At 46.5% G+C, this 22820-nt stretch overlaps 1 protein-coding gene across 2 annotated transcripts in view; it reads left to right on the top strand.

The window, feature by feature from the left end:
- Positions 1-17136, top strand: part of LOC109419650 (vinculin) — a 79115-nt gene extending 61979 nt beyond the window's left edge. For both annotated transcript variants that reach the window (XM_062853839.1, XM_062853840.1), the window contains exons 3-5: positions 2779-4869; positions 4930-5568; positions 15582-17136. In XM_062853839.1, coding sequence (XP_062709823.1) covers positions 2779-4869; positions 4930-5568; positions 15582-15689 — 2838 coding nt within the window. In that variant the 3' untranslated portion in view covers positions 15690-17136. The remainder of the gene's footprint in view (positions 1-2778; positions 4870-4929; positions 5569-15581) is intronic.
- Positions 17137-22820: the final 5684 nt, after the last annotated feature.

Raw genomic sequence — 22820 nt, 5'->3', positions numbered from 1 at the left:
GAGGAATGTCTAGAGAAATTTCTTGAGAAATCTCTAGTGGAATTCCTGGAGGAATCCCTGTATACATCCCATGGGGAATCCCTGAAGGAATGCTTAGAGAAGTTCCTGGAGGAATTCCTGGAAGATTTCCTTGAAGAACTACTGGCGCACTGTCAGTTTGAATTCTTGGAGGAATATCTAGAGGAATTCAGTGTGGTATATCAAGAGGAATATCTGTAGGAACCTCTGGAGGAAACTAGCAATTACAGCGTTTTCGGTCATCGGGTTACTTATAAAACAACGGTTTTAATTATAGCCGATGTTTCGAGCGTTTATCCACTCATCTTCAGGGCAAACTACAATTTACATACAAAGTTTGAGTAGTCAAGTCATTTGTTACATAAAACATAAAATTACTCACATTAAAGGTTGTTTTTAGGTCAAGTGGGTTTGAACATGGACAATTTGAACGGCTGACAACATTACACTGAAATTATAATCGCACATATAAATTTCGGACCTAATGACTTGATTCATTTTTAATTAACAAAACTTTGAACGGAGCACAAACTTACACAGCTTTCACCTAGGCACATCTAAACAGGTTTGAATCAAAATGTCTGTGAGTGGAGACGTCAAAACGAAACGATGGAACAGAAAAGACATTAACAGAAACAGAGCATCACAGCGTGCTTTGACGATGTTCTGCTATCTCTCTCCGTGCGTGATTGAGTGCAGAAGACCCGAGTAAACAACACTCAGATTGCTTGTGTCGGTTCTATAGTTAACCGTTTTGTTGTCACTAAAGGAATCTCCAGAAAAAATGCTAGAGGAACTCCCGGAAGAATCCCTGTGAGAAGTTTTAGAGGAATCCATGAAGGAATTCCAAGAGGAATCCTGGAGAAATTTCTGGAGGAATTTCTTGAGGAGTTATTAGAGGAATCGCAGGAAGAATTCCTAAAGAAATCCAAGGATCAATTTCTGAGGGAATTCTAGGAGGAGTTTCTGAAGAAATCTCAGGAGGAAGCTCTGAAGTAATCACTGAAATTCCAGAGGAAATCCTGAAGGAATCCTAAACAGAGTACGCAGAGGAACTTTTGGAACAATTCATGTAGCGGTTCCTTAAGGAATCCCTTGAGGAGTTCCCAGGAGGAAGCTTGAAAGCAATCCCATGAGGAATTCCTAAGGGGATCCCTAAACAGTTCCTGGAGGAAGTCTTAGATTAATTCCTGGGGGAGTTTCTGGAAGAATTCCAGGAGGAATTCCTGAAGGGATCCCAAGAAGAGTTCTCGGAGGCATTTTCAAAATAACCCTGGGAGTTGTTCCCGAAAGAATCACAGAAGGAATTCCAAGGCGAATCCCTGGAGGAATCTTGGAGAAATTTGTGAAGAAATCCCATGATGAACATTGGAAGCAATCCCTTGAGGAATTCCTTAGGGAACCTCACGAGAGCTTTCTTAGCGAATTCCTGGAAGAATTTTTGTAGGAATCCCTGGATAAAAAATGAAAAAAATCCATGTCTGCAGTAATTTCTGGACGAATTATTGAAGGAATTACTTACCTTACCTTACCGGTCAGGCTAAGGCCGGGGTGGCCTCTGCTGTACATAGAAACCGCCTCCATTCCACTCGGTCCATGGCTGTTTGTCTCCAGTTCCGCACTCTGCGTAGGGTCCGCAGATCGTCATCCACTTGGTCGACCCACCTAGCTCGCTGCGCTCCACGTCTTCTTGTACCGGTTGGATGACTCTCGAGAACCATTTTAGTCGGGTTGCTATCCGACATCCTGATAACGTGACCCGCCCACCGTAGCCTCCCGATTTTCGCGGTATGGACGATGATTGGTTCTCTCAGCAGCTGATGCAGCTCGTGGTTCATTCGCCTTCTCCAAGTCCCGTCTTCCATCTGCACTCCGCCGTAGATGGTACGCAACACCTTCCGTTCGAAAACTCCAAGGGCGCGTTGATCCTCTGCACGTAGGGTCCATGTTTCGTGCCCATAGAGGACGACCGGTCTAATCAACGTTTTGTAGATGGTTAACTTCGTGTTACGGCGAACTTTATTCGATCGTAGAGTTCTGCGGAGGAATACTAACGGAGTTTTTAAAGATATTCCTGGATTAACTTTTGAATAACCTCTAGTAAAATTTTCTCGAACAATTTTCGGAAGACATTCCTGCAGAAATACTTCGAATAATTCCAAATGGAATTATTGGAGCAATCTACAGCGGAATTCTGGAAGGAATATATGTAAAAACCTTTGAAGAAATCTCTGAAGGAATATTGTAATGGATCTCTGGTGAAACTCCTGAAACAATCTCGAAAGCAGCATTTGAACTGGAGCAACTTTTAAAGATATCTAAGGACAAGTCCCCGAAGAAATGTCTGGTAGAATTCCTAGATGATATATTAAAGGAATCTCTGGAGAAATTCAAGATAGAATCATTGTAGCAAGTATGGAAGAAATCCTGGAGTAACTGTTCATACTCATACGCCGGCTAAGTCCTTACATTCATTTGGAAAGAGAAAGGAATGTTCGAGTGTAATGGATGTTGCTACTAGAGACCGAGATCACTCTGCGTCCCCCTACAATTTTCGCATTCAATCTTGCCGTACTTGAAGAGGTATCGCTATATTGAAATTTCTGCAGTAGTTATTCAGAAATTCGCAGATTGTGAATGTATTTGGATACAAATCGGTGTTGGAATTAGCTAATTTATCGTGCGTTACTACATCCATTACACTAACAGTTTAAAATGCGAATAGTATAATTTACACTCTTTTCTATCCTCTCCCGACAGGTCTCCCGCTTGGTAATTCTCCACGAAGAAGCAGAAGATGGCAATGCCATGCCCGATCTCAGCCGGCCGGTTCAGGCGGTATCGCTGGCAGTCACCAATTTGGTCCGGGTGGGCCGTGAAACGATACACAACTCGGACGACGATATCCTCAAGCAGGATATGCCCTCCGCCTTGGCCCGGGTCGAGAATGCCGCCCAGTTGCTGGAGGAGGCTTCCGGCATGCTCAAGATGGACCCTTTTTCCGGGCCGGCTCGGAAGAAACTGATCGAGGGGTCCCGGGGGATTTTGCAGGGCACATCGTCGCTGTTGCTTTGTTTCGACGAGTCCGAGGTAAGGAAGATCATTCGGGAGTGTAAGCGGGTGCTGGATTACCTGGCGGTGTCCGAGGTGATCGACACGATGGAGGATTTGGTACAGTTTCTGAAGGATTTGAGTCCGTGCTTGAGCAAAGTTTCGAGGGAGGTCGGAGCTAGGGAGAAGGAATTGACTCATCAGGTACATAGTGAGATTCTGGTGCGATGTTTGGAGCAGGTGAAGATCTTGGCGCCGATCTTGATTTGCAGCATGAAGGTGTTTATTCTGATTGCCGAGCAGAATGGGAAGGGGTCTGATGAGGCAGCTGAGAACAGGAACTATTTGGCATCGAGGATGAGCGAGGAGATTCAGGAAATTATTCGGGTGTTGCAGTTGACAACTTATGACGAAGATCAGAGCGAGTTGGACAATCTGACGGTGTTGAAGAAGATTCACAATGCGATCAATAACAAGATGGAAGCGGCCCATGATTGGTTGAAGAATCCGTACGCATTGAGAGGAGGTGTTGGGGAGAAGGCCTTGCGCCAAATAGTTGACAATGGGCTGAAAGTTGCGGATCGTTGTTTACCGCAGGATTCGCACATTATTCGGAAATTGGCCGGAGATATCACTGCTATGGCTAATACCTTGTGCGACCTCCGACAGGATGGAAAGGGAACCACTCCTCACGCCGACGCGATTGCTCGGGATGTCCGCGATAAGCTGGGTAACTTGGAGCAGTCCGTGTTGAACGCGATCATGGGAGTTGACAAGGCCGGACTGCAACAGACGGCTCATACAGTTCAGGGTCGGCTGGAACAGGCTTGCCGTTGGTTGCAGAACCCGGGTCAGGATGATCGCGGGCTAGGTCAGAGGGCTGTAGCCTTGATCGTTGATGAGGGTCGTAAGGTCGCGGAAGGTCTTGGAGGTCACCAGAAAGCTGAAGTCATGCAGCTCTGCGATGAGGTGGAACAGCTGTCCCATGATTTCTCCCAGATGTGCTCCAACGGGCTGGGTCACACTGCTCAAGCTCAGGAGGTAGCTCGTCTTTTGAATGAAAAACTGCACGGGTTGAAGAAGCAGATTCAGGACGCAGTTGTCAGCCGTGTTGTAGAAGATTTCATTGATATCTCTTCCCCATTGAAACAGTTCATGGAAGCGGTTGCCTTACCGGAAGGAACCCCCGGACGAGAACAGAACTTCAATCAAAAATCTAATAAGCTGCAAGCCTTCAGCGATCGTGCTTCCAAAACTAGCCGCATGGTGGCCGCCGGAGGTTCTGGAGGCAACAAGAAACTCGCCGAAGTGCTCCTGTCGTCAGCTGCTCAGATCGACAGTTTGACCCCACAGTTGGTTTCCGCCGGTAGAATCCGTATGAACTACCCAACCAGCAAGGCCGCGGAAGAACATCTGAACAACTTGAAGCAACAGTACGCTGATACGATCCTTCGGATGAGAACCCTCTGTGACCAGGCTACTGATCCGCTGGACTTCATCGAAGCGTCCGAGCGGCAGATGCAAAAGCATTCGATCCTTTGCGACGAAGCCATTCGGATGAGACAACCACAAAAGATGGTCGACAACACATCCAGCGAGGCACGGTTGGCCAATCGGGTGCTTCTGGTCGCTAAGCAGGAAGCGGACAATTCGGAAGATCCAGAATTCATTGCCAACGTTAACGATGCTTCCGATCGGCTGCAGGCTTCCATTTCACCCATGGTTCAGGAGGCCAAGCACGTGTCGACCAACATCAACGATCCCATTCATGCTTCCAACTGGAGGGAGGCCAATAAGCACGTAAGTTAATTGAATCTTAGTTGTTATTGCTGTATTCTTAAATTATTTGTTTTTTTTTAGCTCTTGCAAAATGTGCGCAACATTCGCGGTGCCATCAACAATGTTCCTGAGGTACCGGAAATGCCGGACCTATCCGCCTTGCATCTACATCAGCAGCAGCATCTGCCACAGCCGGAAGCGGCCCCTCCACGTCCACCACTGCCACGGGAGAACATTCCTCCGGTGCGTCCGCCTCCGCCGGAGACCGACGACGAGGATGAGCTGTTCCAGGGAATGCCCAATGCCAACCAGCCCATCCTCATGGCGGCCCACGGACTGCACCAGGAAGTGCGCCAGTGGTCCTCGAAGGACAACGAAATCATCGCCGCGGCCAAACGGATGGCGGTGCTCATGGCACGCCTCTCCGAGCTGGTCCGCGCCGATTCGAAGGGCAGCAAGCGGGAGCTGATTGCCACGGCCAAGAAGATTGCCGAAGCGTCGGAGGATGTGACCCGGTTGGCGAAGATTTTGGCCCGCCAGTGTACGGACAAGCGGATTCGTACCAATCTGCTGCAGGTTTGCGAGAGGATACCGACGATCGGAACGCAGCTGAAGATCCTGTCGACCGTGAAGGCGACCATGTTGGGTGCCCAGGGTTCGGATGAGGACCGGGAGGCCACCGACATGTTGGTCGGCAATGCACAGAACCTGATGCAGAGTGTGAGTATTGCAAAGATTGAATTAAATATTCAGGATAACGCTACCATTTTTAATCCTATGCTCCCAAATTCATTCTATTCAAAACCAAGTAATTACGTCAACTATTTAATCTGTTCTTTTTGTTAACATCCGTGCTAACTTCTAACAAAAGCATTATTTTCCATTTGGGACATTTGTGCCATCAGAACGTCCTGAAGATTCAGGTTTCTGAAGTCAGTTTCACTTAATAAGTGTTTACCGAGTACTCGGAAGCGCAGTTGCGCAAAAACTGGACAGATACATATCAAATGATACGAAGTTCCATAATTTGATTCACAGCTATCGCATACAAATGAATCTTGCTGAATATTTTCCATGTGATAGCTGAGTCGGCAGTGGCCAGTCAATGCTTTGACCAGTATGCTGCTATTTTCCTTACAGGTTAGTTAAATACTTTGCCACCCATGGAGATGGCTCGGTACAATATAATTTAGTTTGGCGACATGACTCCAAACTATTCCAGTATTGTTTGTGCTGAGTGGCAGCCCAGGTATCAATCTGAACCTTTACCAAATACTTCAATATCGGAATAGCTGGCTCAGGGCCAATGAAGTTATGTGATATTCAAGTGCGAGCTAACTCATCAGCCAATTCATTTCCAGCGATGGTAAAATGATCAGGTACCCATACAAGGAGAACAGCGTTTGCCGAATTCAGCGCCTCGACTTTAGTCCGACAAGCTATAACTAACTTCGACCTAGAGTTGGCCGAAGCAAGCGTTTTAATAGTAGCCTGACTATCTGAACAGAAGTATATTACTTTGCCCATTACGTGCTGCTGAAGTGCTGATTGCACTCAGCACAGTCACGGTCCTAGGGGGGAGGGAGGGTTTATGAAAGTGTGACAAGCAATGTATTAAGTATAGGAAATACCCGTACGAAGGGGGGAGGGGGGGTCGAAAATTCCCGATTTTAGCGTGACGTACTTAATGGATGCTCCCTAAGAGCAAAGATTTCGGCCTGAAAAATAGTGAACCACGAGAGTGGACGACATCACTTTCTCGACCTTTGAGCAGGGAGTAGTCAGTGTAACGATGGCGTCTGAAATGCTTCTCTTCAGATATCCAGATATCCACTCTTTCCGGGAAGGGAATTTCGTGGAAATGTCCTATATGAAAAATTATAGGCAATTATGAGATCATTTGGAGCAAGGATATCCTTGTCCCAATTCACTAAAAGCGGAAACAACAAGGTGTGTGTTGATCTGCGCTTCACAGGAGTTTCTCCTAGTAAACCGAGTACCCATAGATGGTAAGTGCTTCTTGTCAAAGAAGAATCTGTAGTGGGACAACGTCAAAGAGAACTTTGAGCGCTGCCGTGGGAGTTGAAGTGAACGCTCCAGACATCGTCATTAAGCACATTCTTTGGATATGCCCTAATTTTGATTGGACCGTTCTCACTTCACCCCTTTGCCACCACACAAGACATCCATAGGCCAATATTGGCCGAAGAACAGTTGTGTAACTCTATTTGATATACTTGGGTTTTAGACCTCAAGTTGTACCAAAGGTTCGCCGACATTGCCCGAAGGCCATGCAAGCTTTCTTGGTTGTTACTCGATGTTCAGTCACATTGATTTCAGAATCAAGGAGACGCAAAGGTTGAAAACCATTACGGTTCCGCCTTTCCGTAAAAAGAACAATAGGTGTTTTACTCGGATTAACCGAAAGGCGACACCAACCCTCAACTACCTGAAGGGCGCTTTGCATCAGGTCGAAAAGGGTGCTGATGCACATACCCACTAACTAGGTAGTCGTCAGCAAAACCATAAGTAGGAAAACCGCTATTATTGAGTTGCCTCTATAGCGTATCTGCTGCGAGATTCCACGAAAATGGTGATAAGACTCCCCCTTGGGGGCATCCACAAACACTCAATTTCCTAATCGCTGCTTAATGCAATGTCGAGAAGCTTTGTCGGCTTTTGAGCATTTGATGAATCCAATTGAAAATCACTGGAGATATACTATGACCCCGTGCGGCTTCCAATATGGCATCGAAAGGCAGGTTGCAAAGGCACCCACGCTATCTAAGAAACAGCCCAAACAGGATTGTTTTTGAACGAAAACCTTCTCGATTTTGTAAACAATCTTGTGTAAAAGAGTCACAGTGGGCTTACCAGATTGGTATTATGTTGGTTCACATGAAGTGGCACGTTGGCCAGATGAACATCACGGATGTGATGATCCACAATGCGTTCTAAGCATTTCAGAAGAAAAGAGGTCAAACTAATAGGTCTGAAATTCGTTGCTTCTTTATACGACGCACGACCCACTTTCGGAACAAACTTTACGGCAATATCCCACCAAGATTTTGGAATATACCCTGTACCAAAACTTCAAACAAGTAGTTTTTTTTTTTCAAATCCATTGATTGATTGATTTGTCTTTATTTAAGAGACTTTCAGCCCTTTTCAAATCCATTCTGATGCGAGGTATGCACTTCAAACGGAATCACCCAAGCAATTTTCGTTCAGTGCATTATTTTTCCGTAACCGGAATGCTCAAGGAATTTAACGCAGCAAGCCCCATTTGATTTGACGTTTCGTTTCAGGTTCGTACTAGGATCCGGAATAAAGCGACGCTTTTTAATTTCTTGAGCGATTTCTTGCCTGAATTTTCCACGCACCGAGATAGGCGAAAAAATTTCTTGCGATCTGCATACTATTCATGAAGCAAAATAGGATAAATGCGAAGACTACTTTATCAAGAAGACATGCAACTCTGTTATTTTCCCATACTAACGGCAAGCGTCACCGACGGCACCGCCGCCTGATGAGCTAAGGTGGTACCTTTGTATTAAAGTGTAAGAGTGTATTGGTGCGAGTATGAAAATTTACACACACTATCATGAATAGTGCCACCTTCATCCGGGGTGGCGCTGCTAGCAGTGACTCCCGATCTTCAGTAGTGCTGCAAGTCTTCTTGATAATGTGGTCTTCGATAAATGCCATTTGCTCCTGGAGATTTGAAAGTAGCAAAGCTATTTCGTTTCCACTCAATCCATTCTATAGTTACAATATGTTATTCAAGCCGAAGCCAGAGAATCATAACTACAAGAAACGACATCAGGTTCATATCCACACATCCGGGGAAGTGTGTGCTGAATAAGCATTCCAGAACTTCCTCATCAGAGGAAGTCAGATCGCCATTTGGCAAACGTAGTTCGTTCACCCGGAAATCCTTAGATTTCGCAAGGATTTTGTTAAACCGACTAACTTAACTCAAACTGGAAACATTTGTACAATGGTCTTTCCAGCCGGATCGTTCAGCAGACTGGAGAGCTTTCTTGTAGGCTTTGCGAGCCGACCTGGAAGCCTCGGAACCAGCCGAACATCGGCTGTTTCAACTCTTCCTAGGTACATATATTAAGCTTCGTCAGATCAGAGTTCCATCAAGGAGCTCCTCTTGTGGTCTTCACAGACCTCAGAGGGCAAGCTTGTTCGAAAGCTTCCATGATGAAGGCCGTTGTAGTATCGACGGCATCATCTAAATCACTTGGAATGTCAATGGAAGGTGAGTATCCATAGAATTAGACCGCAACCAAAAGGAACGTCCATAAATTACGTCACGCTTTGAGGGGGGAGGGGGGGTTTACCAAAGTGTGACGATCCTTACAAAAATTGCAGAGGTCTCATACAAAAGTGTGACATAGGGGGGAGGGGGGATTGAGAATGGGCAATTTTTGCGTGACGTAATTTATGGACGTTCCCAAATCAGTAGAGAGATCCTAGTTGGTTGACCGGGGATTCCTGAAACGCAAAACTTGCGAATTGACATGTTCAAAAAAGCTGTAGCGATAAAGGTTCTTCATCTGACACAAGCCAATTGGTCAACTCGTGACAAATTCTGCTAGAGCAAAGCGTAATGTCTAAAACACTTACTCTCTGGCAGATATCATGAAGGTTGGGCGGTTGCCTATGTTAAGTGATCCAAGTTCTGTACTACTTAAGTACTCTATCATGCTGGAGATGGATCCTCTCAAGTTAATGTCTGAGCTGCCCCAGATTATATGGGGAGTATTAGCATCACTGCCAACTATTATTTTTTTTTTTTTTTTTCCTTCTAAACCATAGGGGGATAATCTGCTCAACAGACACCCTAACAGAAGGTTAGGGTAGTGTAGGTCTGACAGGCTGTCTTCTACAACAAAAGTAAAATCCAGGACTACTCTCTCCTCGTACCCACTAAACCATTCCTATGGTCGCCAAACCCTACGTCTCTCCGGAACCACCAAGAAGGTATTGCTTCAGAGAGGGGCTAGTGCACATCGCACCCACAAGGTTAGCTGCGTAGCCTGCAGCAACGAACATCGATGACTCGCTTTGGAGAGTCCATCACGGTAGCATGCTGGCGCTTAGCCAGTTTCCCGAGTGGTCCTCGCCACTCCCTTTGTCCTCGGAAGGCGGGCAGGGTCAACCCCGCCCGCGCCCTACTGCTGAGCGGACATCAAGAACTGATGCCCACGTGCAACCCGATCTGACCTGCCCGCAAGGAAGGGTATCACTACCCTTCAGGCCCTATCAGATGCACCCGTAGGTTGCAGACAGCAGGATCTCACCTACCCCGACCCTTGCCGGGGACCCCTTTCCAACCGCGGGCTCGGATCCAACCCAGTAGACCGACGCCACGACAGCACCGCTACCGGGACTTCCTCTCCGCGGCCACTTAATCGTTGTAAGGGTCGATCTCGACCGCAGGGCACCGGTATGACCTACGAAGCCGACTCCGAACCCCTGGACCACCTCTTGTACTGCATCTGGACTAGCCATTCTCCGAGTCCACGCGCCACCTCCTCTGTAGCTCCCAGACGATGTGGGTAATAGCCGTTGAAACGGCGTTCCAGCCAAACTCATCCCTACACATCCTCTGGACCAAGTTGTCCGGAGTTGTGTCTTCCCCGCATGTGGCAAGCATGCGGTCACGCATTGTGCGAAAACGCGGGCACACGAACAAAACGTGTTCCGCCGTTTCCTCTAAACCATTGCACACTGGGCATTCGGGAGAATCCGCATGCCCGAAACGGTGTAGATACTGTCGGAAGCAACCATGACCTGTAAGGACCTGTGTCAGGTGGAATGTGACTTCCCCATGACGCCTATTAATCCAACTATCTACCCTCGGTATCAACCTATAGGTCCACCTTCCTTTGGTGGAACTGTCCCACGCGCGCTGCCATTTGACCATAGATGCCATCCTGACAGTCCTGCGTATGCCTCTTGTGCCGCGCATTTCGAAGCACTCCATGTCCTCACTGATAAGAATGCTGATAGGCACCATACCAGTAATGACGCAGAGAGCGTCGTGTGACACGGTACGGTACGCGCTCGCAACCCTCAGGCACATAAGCCTGTAAGTACTTTCAAGCTTCCGTCGGTAGCATTTAGTACTTAGCGCGGTGCCCCACGCCGGGCCGCCATACCTAAGTATGGATGTAGCAACACTAGCCAGAAGCTTGCGCTTACTGGCGTACACCGCAGAGCTATTGGACATCATCCGGGACAGTGCCGCAATAGCTGTGGAGGCTCTTTTACAGGCATAATCGACGTGGCTACCGAAGGTAAGCTTATCGTCGATCATCACGCCCAAGTGTTTGACGGAGCGCTTTGACAGGATAGTACAGTCTCCTACACTGATCTCCGTCTGCTGCTCCGACTTCAGGTTGTTAACAACCGTCACCTCTGTCTTGTGGTGAGCCAGCTCCAGTTTCCTGGACCGCATCCACGCCTCCACAACCTTGATCGAGTGGTTGGTAGTCAACTTTACCTCCTCGATCGTTTCACCGTAGACTTCGAGCGTAATGTCGTCGGCAAATCCGACAATCACCACTCCCACTGGATACTCTAACCTCAACACCTCGTCGTACATGACATTCCATAACACCGGACCCAGGATGGAACCTTGCGGGACTCCTGAGGTTATGTGAAAGCACTTCCGACCCACCTCCGTGTCGTAGACTAGTACACGATTCTGAAAGTAACTTCCGAGAATCTTGTACAGGTACTCCGGTATCCCCAGACGCAAGAGCGCATCGGCAATAGCAGACCAGCTGGCACTATTAAACGCATTCCTTACATCCAGAGTCACTACCGCGCAAAAGCGAATTCCCCTTCTCTTAGGCTCGAGTGCTTTCTCGGCGGTTTTTGTAACCGACAAGATAGCGTCTACGGTGGACCTCCCCTTCCGGAAGCCGTACTGGTTACTCGAAAGACCATTTTCGCCCTCGGTGAACCGCAACATTCTATTGAGGATGATCTTTTCGAGCACCTTCCCCGCCGTGTCAATCAAGCATATTGGTCTATATGCCGACGGGTCTCCGGGTGGTTTCCCCGCCTTTGGCAATAGTACCAGGCTCTGCTTCTTCCAAGCTTCTGGGAAAACTCCCTCGTCCAGGCATTTCTGCATAGCAGACCTGAACATCTCGGGAGCCTCTGCAATAGCTACTTTTAAGGCCAGGTTCGGAACTCCGTCCGGACCTGGGGCCTTACCTACGCTAAGGGACTTAGCTATCCCCGCAAGTTCCACATCGGTGACCCTCTCCTCATCGCCAGCCCCAGTCCCCGGCTGTCCTACGAAAGGAGGCCAAGGACTAGGATCATGACGCGGAAAAAGTCCTCCAATGATCCCCTCCAACATCTCTGGAGATTGCTCTGTAGGAGCCATCACACCTCTCGTCTTGGCCATAACGATCCTGTAGGCGTCACCCCACGGGTTCGTATTGGCACTCTGACAGAGACCCTCAAAGCAGGCCTTTTTGCTTGCTCTTATCTCGGTCTTAAGCGCGGCTTTTGCAGCGGCGAACACCACCCGCCGTTCGTTTCGCTCTTCCTCTGATCGTGCTCGCTGCATCCGCCGCCTAGCCCTTAGGCAGGCGCGGCGCAGGTCCGCAATCGCGTCGGTCCACCAGTAAGCCGGTGGCCTCCCATTTCTAGGGTGGACTCGCCTAGGCATGGTCGCATCACACGCACGTGAGAGCACCGCTACCAGCTCGTCGCCGTCTAAACCGATTAAGTTTCGCTCACGGCGGAGCGCCTCCCTAAATACCCCTTCGTCGAAGTATGATGTCTTCCACCTGCGAGGGCTTGGCCTTGACCTAGCCGCCTCTTCTTCTATCCGCTGTCTGCTGTTATTGTAGTCGATACTGTAGCGAACCGCCAGGTGGTCGCTGTGAGTGTAGCCATCATCTACTCTCCAGTTCGAACTACTTGTTAGGCCAGGACTGCAAAAGGTCACGTCAATAATTGACTCCGCTCCATTCCGACTAAAGGTACTCTTGGTACCGACATTAGCCAAGTCGACATCTAAGATGGCCAGTGTTTCTAGCAGGATCTGACCCCGCTGGTTCGTGAAACGGCTTCCCCATTCCACGGCCCAGGCATTAAAGTCGCCCGCTATTACCACCGGCCTTCGCCCTGTTAGCACGGTCGTTAAGCGGTCCAGCATTTGCGTGAACTGCTCGATCGGCCACCGCGGAGGCGCATAACAGCTACAGAAGAAGACCCCGTTTACTTTGGCGACCACGAAGCCCTCATAGGTAGTAGACACCAACTCCTGAACGGGGTATTTACCCGTCGTCCATATCGCCGCCATTTTTCTGGTCCCATCCGCGACCCAGTTGCCGTTGCCGGCGGGTACTCGGTATGGGTCCGATATGATGGCGATATCCGTCTCCCACTCAGAAACTGCCTGACAAAGCAGTTGCTGAGCCGCATCACAGTGGTTCAGGTTCAGCTGCGTTACCTGCACTGTGATTTGTTGTTCACTGCGGCTTTCTTGAAGGCCGGGCACCTTGGACCACCCATCGGATGTCTGTTGTTCGAGGATTTCCCGGTACAGATCATGCAGATGGGCGGACTCGTGCAGCTTTGGGCCTTATGACCTTCAGCGCCGCATCGCCTGCACAGTTTGCGCCTGTCGGGGCCTTTGCAGTCCCACGACTTGTGTCCTGGTTCCAGACACCTGAAGCAAACCTCTGGTGGCTCGTGGAATGTCAGGTGACATACACACCAACCCACCTTTATGCTCCCTACTTTAACGGACTTTTTGACGTCCGCCACAGGTAGCTGAACCAAAGCTACCTGTGTCCCTGCTGGCCCTTTCCGTAGCTTAACGGCTGCGGCGGCCACCTGCACATCGCACTGTTGCCGCAGTGCCGTGACGAGCTCTTCCACTTCGGTGATCTCATCGATGTCCTTGACCTTCAGAGTCGCCTCATGTGTCAAAGCCCTCACCTGCACACCCTCACCAAGGACCTCTTCTGCCAGCCTCTTATAGGCGGCGCCCTTGTGCTCCTTCTGGCGCTTCAGCTCCAGGATCATCTCGCCCGTACGAGTACGTCTAATACTGCGTACGTCGGCTCCAAGACCCTCAAGCTTGGCGTCGCTTCGCATCATCTTCAAGACGTCCGAGTACTTGGACTGTTCCGTCTTGATGACGATAGCGTCGCCTTTCTCGCGCTTGGCACCTGCCCTCCTACGCCTTGGCTTGGCGTCCTGCGCTACTACCTGCGGATTCGCCTTCTTCTTCTTCCGCTCTACCTTCGTCCAAGGGGGGTCCTCCCCTTGGATCGCCCTACTCTGTGGCTGTTGAGGGCCCACTAGCGGTCGCAACCCCTTGTTCCCATCGTTCCGGGACGGGCCAGCCTTTTCAGGCCCACCCTTCCCAACTTTCCGGGAACCCTGGCTGGGGTCCGACCTTCCGGCATTATTACCGACTTTCGGGGTAATGATTCGCCTGGCCTTGCGGGCACCGCCAGACAGCTCCTCGCCTGACGGTTGCCTCGCCCGCTTCTGCGATTGCTTGCCCCGTTTGTCGCGAGCAGTCGCTTCCGCCTTATTTGGACTTCCTGCGAAGGAGAAGGCCTCCGTTTGGGTAAACTTCGGCACTTTCTCATTTGCAGGCTCCGCTGCTGCAGCAGTCAGCAACGCGAGTGCCGCGTGCTCCTGCTTGGCATCGTCGATCGACGCCCTAAGTCGAAGCAAGGCCGTTTTCAGGTCCTTGCTTATGTTCGACTTAGTGGACGCAAAGTCGATGATTTTGCCAAGCTGCTGCTCAGCCACCTCTATTGCGGACCGTCCTTTGGATCCTCGGTTGACGGCCCTCAACAACCACGCTCCGTCCATAACCTCCACCGGCTGGCTTGCCGGGAAGTGGACTGGAGCACCCACGCTTGAGCTGCGTACGCAACTCCCAGCGCCTATCTCCTCACTTCTCCTTGTCGGAGATCTCATCAACCCGCTTCTTGCGAAGGGGTTGATCCCACCACTACTTCCACCTGAATTTTGATTGCTTGATTTGTTTGATTTCATGATTAATCCCACGAGTCGCACGGGAAAGAATGTCCACCACGCCAGAGCCCTGCATTAACGCGGTAAGGGACAGCTTACTGTGGGGGGTGCCCAGGTACCCCACAGGCTCCGTTAAAGATCGAGCATCTTTTTCACCCCCTCGATCACTCATTCCTCAGCACGGGTCGCTTGACACCTTGAATTGGGGTTAGTAGTCCTATTCTTAGCCGGCGACTACGCGGCTGACTCGCAAGCGGGGGGGTGCGTCAGGCCCCAGGACTTTCGTCCCTGCTGCCCCTACACTGCCAACTATTAGCGGAAGGCCTTTTGTAGCACAGTATGCGATGACTTGTTTGAAAGCATCCGTAGGGGACGGTTCATCATGCGGTAATTAATTCGAATAATAAGCGTTTTTTTTCTGATGAGGTTTCCAGCAGATAGGTGCATCGATTTGTGATAGCACATGTTAGCACAGGTTAGTTCAGAGAAGAGAGTAGCGACGATTTCGTTGTTGGAAAGCACACATGCTCGAGACATGACACGCGAGTTTGCCATTTCATTTTCATAACATCTAAGTTATCGGTCTTTGCTACCAGCCCTGAATAGTTTTAGAAACACATGTAATTATACCTACTTCCTTTTACTAGTTCTTTAACCAAATGTATAATCCCTCTTCAATTTCCTCATTTCAGGTCAAAGAGACGGTCCGTGCCGCCGAGGGTGCCAGCATCAAGATCCGCTCCGACCAGACCAACCATCGGTTGCGCTGGGTCCGTCGGCAACCATGGTACCAGTACTAAACTCCGGATCTTCCGTCGTAGCGAGTACCGGAAAAAAAAAACAAAAAAGCACAAAGCGCTAGTACTATTTACACTGTTGTACCGACTAACAGCATAGCATACCTACAACGAGGGTGGGGAATTCGGTTTGTGTCTGTTTAATGTTAGACATTTACACACGCTACGCCAACGAAAACGGCGTAGACGACGGCAGTGTGACGACAATGAATGTTATCGCAACGATTTTTAACCTTTACACTGTAGGAATTTGTATTTATTAACATTTAGAGATCGTGTTAGGAGGGCCCGCTGCGGCGGCTAAAATCAAGTACTAAACATGCTAGTTTACGGCCAGCGGAAGCTGAGCTCTACTTTTTTGGCAAAAGTCAAGTAAAACAAGCGACTAAAGTTTCGAAACTTTGGAACGCGATTTATCGAAAGAATCGAAAGTATTTTACAGCGAAACAAATTGGTGGGAAAAGGGAAATTTTTCGGGGGAACCGTTGCCAAAAATATTTGAAGTGAAATATTTTGTAGAAAGTTTAAAACACAACAGTCGTTGAATCGTGTAGAAATTTTATGTGCAAACATTGTTACAGGTAGGGCGAATCAGATAAACGAAAAAGTCAAGTGCCGAGGGAAGGAAAAAGAAAACAGTGAAGATTCACATTCGAATCTATTTTTTCCCTTCCCTACGTACTTTTGAATTAAGCTGGATTTGAAAAAAAAAATGAAACGAAGGAGGTAACGTGTTTTCAAGAGAAACCTAACTATTTTTATCGAAGTTGAATAAACACATTTTATAATAACGGTGAATTTACACCTACCTAACCACTACTGGCCTAGCATGTAGATCAATATGATACAGTGGATATTCGACGTTTTATTAGCAAGTTTTTAGTCTCTAGTTCGATAACTTTCGCGTAGGTGCAATATCTCTAGTATTGGAAACACGTGCAGCAAGCAGCATTTTTGCCTCGTATAAATTTTTCGTAACGCAACAATCGATAGGAACGACATTTTGAATCGAATGACTAAAATAGTGAGTGATTATTCTAATGAAAAATTACAACAATCATTAATCCCTTACAGAGAATGTTATTAGATTAGCGAATTTCTACCCGATCCCTTATTAGGCTTTTGCCCTTCTCTTGTTGTACCACGCTTACACAGTGGCAGTTGCTTACACTGACTGTCGGATTCATACAAGTTATAGGTACATAGGTTGTTTGTTCTAGATCGAGAGAGAATTAACTTTGTAGGAACAATTGTAGACCAGCAACAGCAGCAGCAGCTATTTTTAATCGTTTATTGGTGGAAACAGTCTAACCTACAGTCGAGTTAAGGGAAAAGTGCAGAAAACTGGATAACAAAACATGTGTTGTAATAACAAGTGCCTATTTATATTCATTGTGAACAGTTTTTCTTGTTCCAAAATCTTTTAAATGGTTTTGTTTTCTTTGGTTTTCCTGTTTAGTTCGCTTCTTTGTTTGAGAAATTCCTTGGTTTTATGTCTTTATTTTGACTGGTTTTTTAACGGATAATGAATAACGGATGAATGTAATGGCATAGAGAAGTCGCCTACATCTACCTTGTTCTCTGCTGAATATTGTTTTCGCTATTCTTTCTTCCAACATTCGCTCTACGTATCCAGCCCACTGAAGTATGCCGTATTTTATATACGTTTCACAATATTCACATCTTTGTAAACTTGGTACAACTCGTGATTCATGCATTTGCACCACACTCCATTTTCTTGTTTCCCACCGAGAATTGTCCGCAGCACTTTGCGCTCAAAAACTCCGAAAGCTTCTAGGTCTACCTCTGTTAACGTCCACGCCTCGTGACCGTAGAGAGCAACCGAAAGAATCGGCGTCCTATATAGACCGAACTTCGTTTGCGTTTGCAAGTTACGGGACCTAAGCTGGTTACGCAATCCGTAAATGGTTCGCAACTGTCATACGCCTTTTAACTTCGCGGGAAACGTCATTGTCACATGTCACAAGTGTTCCAGAATGAACAAATTCGTCAACAACTTAAAACACATCCTCATCAATCACTACCTCAGAACTAACACCATTAGGCCTGCCTCTGTCTCTACCCGCCATTATGTGCTTCGTTTTGGTAGTGTTAATCGTCAAGCCTATCCTCGGTGTCTCTTTTTAGAGGAGCATAAGTTTCCTCCTCTGCCCTACGATCGAAGCCGATAAGATCAATATCGTCCACAAGCCGAGAAGCATGTACGACCGTGTGATGATAGTGCCATCCCTCTACACGCCAGACCTCCTAATTGCTCCGTTGAGTGCAATGTTGAGCAGCAAATTTGAAAGAGCACATCACCCTGCTTCAATCTATCCAAGGTCACAAACGAGGTAGACACTAGTAATCCTACATTATAGAGATCTGCGGAGGCGGCCATTGTAAGCCAATCGTGCAGAAAGAACTGTCAAAGTGTGAGCCAAATGAACAGGCTGATCGTTCGTAAGAAGGCGTCGATTGAACGGTATTGCAATCCGAGCTAAATAAATTAAAATTATTTATTTTTAATATCGAGAAATTGACGGTATATGTAAGATTAGTAAAAAGATAGAATTTAATTAATTCTGCTTTCAAAAGCTCAAGCTTATGACGAAACTTTTGTTGCTGCACTTCTCGAAAAAACTTTCATTGCTGCTTCTTGCTTCAGTTCTGCCGATATGTTTAGCTTAACACTTTACAATAAATTTCAGATTTCATCGATTGCTCCGCTATTTTTTTTTTTCAAAATTTTGAAAAAAAATCTATTATAATTAGAAAATGTAAACATAACAACTTGAACCACTACGAAGTCACGCACAAAGTTTGAACATCTAGCTTTGCAACAAGTGTTGGCAGCTGATGTAAACAAAATGAACAGCGTTGCCGAATCGACATATGTAACTTCCGCTTATCTCTATGTAGAGGATTTCTAGTAGACACTTCGTCTGCGATCCGAATACAGGTACTCTTCGATATAACGTACAAAAAAGTTTTCTCTTTGTACGTTATATCGAAGTGTACGTTATATCGAAGCTGAAAAGACTTTAATATTTTTTAAGCTAATATTGATGTATTCGACGTGAAATTAATCCCAAATAATGATTTCGATGAAATTCACAAAACCAATAATGAAAAACTTGAGTTTTGACGAAAAAGTCATTTCGGTTTTTGTGCTTCGATATAACGTACATTTTGCTTCGATATAACGTACACAAAATTTTTCCCAAAATTGCGCTAATTCTGGGTAACAAGGCTAATGATGCAACAAAACATTGTTTTGAGTGATTTCGTAGTTTATCTAAGGGTTATTCGTTGGAAAAAATAAAAATTTTCAATGTTGTACGTTATATCGAAGCAAAATGTACGTTATATCGAATTCGCTATATCGAGGGTACGCTATATCGAGGATACGTAATATCGAAGAATGCCTGTACTCGATTTTGATTAATCCAGCGTTGCGTGTATCAGCCTAATTAATTACGCCGGAAAACCATGTTCTGACATTATCTGCCAAAGCTCACTTCTTTTCACTGAATCATACGCTGCTTTAAATTCAATGAACGCATGTTGAGTATGCAAGTTATATTCCCGAAATTTATCTAGGATCATGCGCTGGTTAAACATTTCAATAACAAATTTTGAAAACGACGTATAATCAATGGTGTAGCATTGATTATACGTCGTTTTCAAAATTTGTTACTGATTTGATCCGTCATTGATCGGCCCTCACGAAAACCAGCCTGGAATTCGCCGAATAAGGACTTCTCAGTCTGTTGAACAAGACACGCGATGATGGAAATTTGGCAAGAAGGGGCATCGATGAGAGTGCGTGATTCATCCCGTCCGGGATACAGAGGAATAACTCAAGACCAACAATTAAAAAGGCCGCATCAACACTGCGTAAACAAACACGTTTCTGTCGACTTGAGGCCTTCTGGAATTCATCCACGCATCTCACCACCAACATTGAAAGTTTGATGTTTGCGCTTTCTGTTAGTGGTGGTGAGGTGTGTGGGTGGAGTTCAAAAGGCCTCAAGTCGACAGAAGCATGTTTATTTACAAAATGTTGATACGGTCTTTTCAAGTGTTGGTCTTGAACTCATCTCCTAGAATTTTGTTCAGCTGACCGATTGAGGAATCATTCGTCGACGAATATCAGGCGGATTTCGGTGCGGACCGTTCAACAGCGAATCATAAGTTCAATCTGCCCAGATTCTCGATAAATTTCGGGAGTAGGTACAACTTGCAGGCAAATCATCTATTTATTGATTTCAAGGTGGCGTACAGTACAATACCGTGAAGAGAAACGAGTCATTGAGATTACGACCAAACATGGTTTTCCGTCAAAGCTGATTAGACTGATTCGTGCGATGCATCTTGACGGATCGAAATCTAGTGGACGAGTTGCGAATGAAATTTCGTGATCGTTCGTAACCTTACTGACGAGCTAAAGCAGGGCGAACTTACTGTTCAACATAGCGCTGGAAGGAGCGATATAGAGAGCTGGTGTGCAAAGCTGCGGAACCATTGTCACGAGGTCGCATATGCTCCTAGGCTTCGCTGACGATAACGTGGAAGAGGCGTTCATACGTTTTTAGAGGGAGACCTGCGAGGATTGGACTTACGATTAACACCACAAAGACCAAGTACCTACATGATTGCTGGTGGTCACTGTTGGTCCGGCCGTAGCAGTGATAATGAAGTGGTGCTGGGTGGCGAAAAGTTTGATGTGGATGAGTTTGTTTATCTTGGTAATGATGTTACCCACGATATGAGAAGGCGGATAGCGGCAACGAATATGGCCTTTTTCGATCTGCGAAACCATCCAAAGTCCTGTAGGCTTCAAACAAAGGCACAACTCGCGTTGTACAAGACTGATTCTTCCGGTCTCTTTATACGACAATGAATCGTGGACGTTGAGAGAAGTTGATCGGAGAACTTTTTCTTCGAACGTTAAGTGCTGCGAACAATACTTAGCGGTAATATGGAGGACGATACATGGTGGCGTCGCATGAACTACGAATTGTACCATTCAAAGAGCTGGCTATAGTGAAGCGAATAGAACACGGCAGGCTGCGGTGGCCTGTGCACTTAGCAGGGAATCGCGCCACTTGGGCGGTGGCTTCTATATTCGTCTGTTTTCCACTATAACTCAGTCAAATTTGAACCAATTCACACAACGTTTGGAATGTGGTGAGATAGGTATAGTATCTACCCGTGTACAACATTTCAAGTCAATTGGTTCAAAATTGACTGAGTTATAGTGGCAAACAGACGAATATAGAAGCCACCGCCCAAGTGGCGCGATACCCCACGTATGCCAGAGGAACGACACAAGCTAAAATCACTTTCAGCAGAGAACCAGGGGCGTTGGCTTCGTGGTAGGCCGCGCACACGTTGGCTTTTGGCATTTGAGGAGGACCTAAGGACTCGAAACGTCCAGGGCAACTGGAAGCGTTAGATCCAGGACCGAGGCCATTGCTTCATTCGGCGTAGACTCGCTGCTCTTGAGTTGTAGCCCATCAAGTATCAAGTAAGTTAAAACGTTTGTAGACAACATTCTCCAGAATACATACACGCAAAAAAGATCGTGAGAACATTACAACGTTGCCGGGCCCGTGGCGTAGTGGCTACATATTTGGTTCATGAGCAAATGGTCATGGGTTCAATCCCAGTCCCGGAACTTTCGTCAGCTGCTCTTTTCCCCTGAGAGCAGCTGACACTGACCCTCTTCTGAGCCCATGGCTGAAATGAACCCGGATACTTGGACATCGGCGAACGGCAACCCATAATGGACGGCAACCCATACTTGATACGGCGCGACGACCACCAGTTCGATGTAGTACAATTAGAAATAGAATACATTTAGGCCCTGTACAAAGTGTATGTACAGCTTCCAATTGGAATCGCTCACGCAGTGCCCTAGTGGACAATAGAGCTGTTGGAACTAATAGCAGATAAAACAAGCCTATGGAGCAGAGCTTGTGGAATATGGGTTTTTCCTTCGGAAGGGAAGTAAAGTGGTGGGTCCCGAGATGAATAGGCTTCTTTAGCGGTGTTGAGATAATTCTATATTCTGAATCTGCATGTCAAACTGAGCCGAAATCCAAATTTTCGTGAATTTTGGTACCCGGGAACCTATTTATAAATCAGTTCGAAGTTTATATGGGAGGGATTTGTCGCATCAACCCTTGTCGTATTTTGTACTGGGCGGATCTGTCAAGCAGTTGCCCAGCTGTCAATAGGTGATTTCGAAAAATCTTTTTAAAATTGATTTTAGGTTCCAAAATAACGTTCTACAAATCTGAAATAAATCATAGTGTTTCAGAAAAAGGTACTCTTTCGTATAAAGTTAAAAAATCAATACATTTCTCTAAATTTAAAAACCCAATTGGCCTAGCGTTAAAGATGCCGTTGAAAAAAAAAGATAGAACAAAAAGAATAAGCCTACCGTTTTACTCTAAAGTAACCGACCCAATAAAAGTAATGCTTCAACGACAAACGACATGGATTGGATTGCAAATGCTTCTTGGACCTGGCAGGCTTGACGATTGAGTAACTTCTCTTCACTTTGTTTGTAGACGAACTCAAGGCAGTCAGTGCAGTCAGTCGAACAATGTCCTGTAAATGGGCTAGATTACGTCCGATGAAGCCAGTTTCAATCTTCACCTGATCTTTTTCCCAAATTTATATTGCTTTTTCAATAAAAAGTAGGTTAGTTGCCGGTTTGAACATTAAAATTATGAATCGTATATCAACTTTCACGAATTTAAGCACTTATTTCTACGTCCATCATAAATAGTCCGTATTATATATTTTGTACGTTGGCATAAACGTTCTTTAAATATATACAGACATTCCTGAAGTCCTAATCTCGCCTTATCCATTATGTTCTTTTCGCATTTGAAACTTTATGTTCACATAAGCCCATTCAAGATAAGTTATCTATTTTATTTTTGCATTCAATGTTTTCGTTGATTTTTGTTTGTGTTTTTTTTGTTTCTCTTGATAACTATGAATGATAGATGCATTTTAGAAAATCACATTAACGTAATCATACAGACTTGGCAATTTTCAAAACTTTGGTCGAACCAATAAAGATAACCAAATTTTTTTAACAAATCTCTTTATTGC

This window comes from Aedes albopictus, chromosome 2 (genome assembly GCF_035046485.1).
Source record: "Aedes albopictus strain Foshan chromosome 2, AalbF5, whole genome shotgun sequence".
NCBI lineage: Eukaryota > Metazoa > Arthropoda > Insecta > Diptera > Culicidae > Aedes > Aedes albopictus.
This window is presented reverse-complemented; position numbering and strand designations above follow the sequence as displayed.